Here is a 2,604-nt window from a genome sequence, read left to right on the forward strand (position 1 = left end):
ATCCAACCAGAAACAACTTTGCCTAAATGGTATACCTTGCAAACTTATAAGCAAACATATTCCAATTTTTTGAAACCGGTACCAGGTAACACCTTTTGGGTTCGTGAAGGAGAGGGAATGGTTTTACCTCCGGATATTGTAAAATCAAAATTAGGTGGAAGAAGGAGAAAAGCTAGAAGAAGGGACCCTGACGAAGTACCTAAAAATAAGAGCAAATATTGCAGAAAGGGTTACCTACTAAGTGTGGCAATCATGAGAACAGGGGACATGATAAGCGAAAATGTCCACTGCCAAAAGATTTATCTCATGTAAGTTTATTTATCTCTTCTCTTATTATTACGTAATTATTATATATAAAACGTGTGCGATTTATCACACTATTTTGTTTTACAAAGGTACAACATGTTGAATCTTCCCGATCCAATAAAAACAATCTTACAAGAGATGTTGCTGCTCGAGTTTGGAATAGAGGAAGAAAGAAGGGAAGTAAAAACAGACTTGGTGGGACGTTAGATGACGTGCCTACTCCTTCTGAGTATGTTAAGAAAATTAGGGGTCATAAGGATACAACAACAGCCCACAATCAATTTGAGGAAGGAAGTACATCATTAACATGGTTAGAAGCCTCTAGTACAAGAAGAGGAAGAGCTAGAGTTAGAGGGAGAGGTAGCGGAGGTATGTCACGTGGTAGGTTTATCACACCTCAAGGTGTCGGTGTATATTTTGGTGATGAAGGGGAGATGATATATAAAGCTAGTACGACTACACCTGGTATCATCATCAATGCACCTGCTATGTTGTCCCAAATGAATTTTTCCAATCAGTCGGCTGCAAGTTCCTTTTCTCAACAACAATAAATTGTCGTCGGAATATCATCTTACCTCTTTTTTTTTTCTGTTTAATAGATAAACTTATTGCAAAGTTAAATTTTTTGGAGGGAAACATCAAGTTGGTTTTGGTAGTATGGAGATTGGCGAACCTGAGATCAGGCCTAAAATTGGTTTTTAGTATGCTGTAGTTTTTTTTGGAGGGAAACAGACAGCCATACTACCAATTCATGTTTAGCAACTTGTAGTTGTTTTCTTTATTGTTCACTTGCTTTTTGTAAGGATGGAATTCACGCGCTGATATGATATGTCCATGAAGGACTTTTTTGGTTTATTTGTCCTTACTCTCAACTTTTTTTACCAATTTGTCTCTATTGTATTTTTTATTACCAATTTGTCCATACCTCACTACTTTTTTTACCATTTTGTCAGTTTGCCCTGTTTGGTAAGGGGCAAGGCTGCATTGAATTAGTACTGTAACATAGGAAAACAATCCTCTGTTTTACAAGGCAATCATAGTTTACATAAGACTCCGAAACTAAAACCAAACGCCACATAATTTAAAATCATGTACACACTTTACTGAGTAAGGTAGACATTAAACTCAAGGACTGTCTCGAATCCATCACTCTCGTGCTGAGCAACAGGAAGTGTTTTCACAAGGGCAAATCCCTTGGAACTCACATATTTCCCGGTCCCACCCATAACTGCAACCAAAGACTCGAAAACAGATGTCTGATGGACCCCAAATAAGTTGAGTCTGTCAACGTAGGCACCTTCTTGGAACATTGTTGTGAAAGCCGTTGTCTGGGTCTTCCCATCAAATGAGCTGTACACATAATACCCTTGGGCCCGGCCAATCATGCTTGAACCAAGGTCATGGCTTTCAGTCAACTCGTTGTCAATTGCTATCATTGTCCGGAACATGAGCTGTTGCAGGGAGGTCTGTGCAGAGAGCTGAGCACCATTCACAACTGGAAATCCGTACCCTCCTACGAAGTAGATGTTGTTGTTACTATTGTTTGGCATTACATTTGGGTTGACACCACCAAGCCCGGTAAGGAAAGGAACATTGTTGTTGTTGATGATCCCATTGTTGCCATTGTTTTGTGAGAGCCCCTTACTTGAGGGAAGAACAGCACTATTGGGCTTAGAAAAAGGGACCTGGCCATTTACAGTCGGGTTCGTCACAATGCCAGTGATAGCTTTGGCTGAAGGGTTTGTCCCACCTAGAATGTTGTGCATGAAAAAGGTTAAATCAGGGTGGGTACCATCTGGTAGAACACTTGCACCGGCACCAGCTCCAACACCAGCAACTCCCCCATTAGAGACAGTACTCGCACCAGAAGCCCCGTCATCTGGTGAACCACTTCTACCGGCTCCACCACCAAAGACTGTAGCAGCACTAGAGGCTCCACCACCAGTGGTAGTGGCAGAAGTAGAACTAGAAGCCCCACCACCGTTTGTGGTGGTAGTACCAGAACCAAAAGCCCCACCACCATTGATAGTGGCAGTACCTATGACACCCCCATACTCCAAGTGCCTTACCAGGACTACTTAAGGTATGAGAACGCCACCATCTCGGTTACCCGAGGTAATGATAATCAAATAGACAATAACGAAACGTACTTAAGTAATAATAAGTTTAAGTGATACAACCCAAAATCCAAAACTGCTAAAAAGAAATACAAATGTTCTCAAAATCCAAACGACTAAAACAACTAGTTCGAGACAGAGCGGAAGACTCTAGACCACGTGATTACACCATCCCAGCTAT

General features: G+C 41.2%; 1 protein-coding gene across 1 annotated transcript; it reads right to left on the reverse strand.

The window, feature by feature from the left end:
• Positions 1–1,406: 1,406 nt before the first annotated feature.
• LOC141631288 (dirigent protein 25-like) lies at positions 1,407–2,078 on the reverse strand. Its single transcript, XM_074443979.1, has one exon. It carries the CDS (start codon positions 2,070–2,072, stop codon positions 1,407–1,409), a length of 666 nt encoding a protein of 221 aa, XP_074300080.1. The 5' UTR covers positions 2,073–2,078.
• Positions 2,079–2,604: the final 526 nt, after the last annotated feature.

This window comes from Silene latifolia, chromosome Y (assembly GCF_048544455.1).
Source record: "Silene latifolia isolate original U9 population chromosome Y, ASM4854445v1, whole genome shotgun sequence".
NCBI classification, from domain to species: domain Eukaryota; kingdom Viridiplantae; phylum Streptophyta; class Magnoliopsida; order Caryophyllales; family Caryophyllaceae; genus Silene; species Silene latifolia.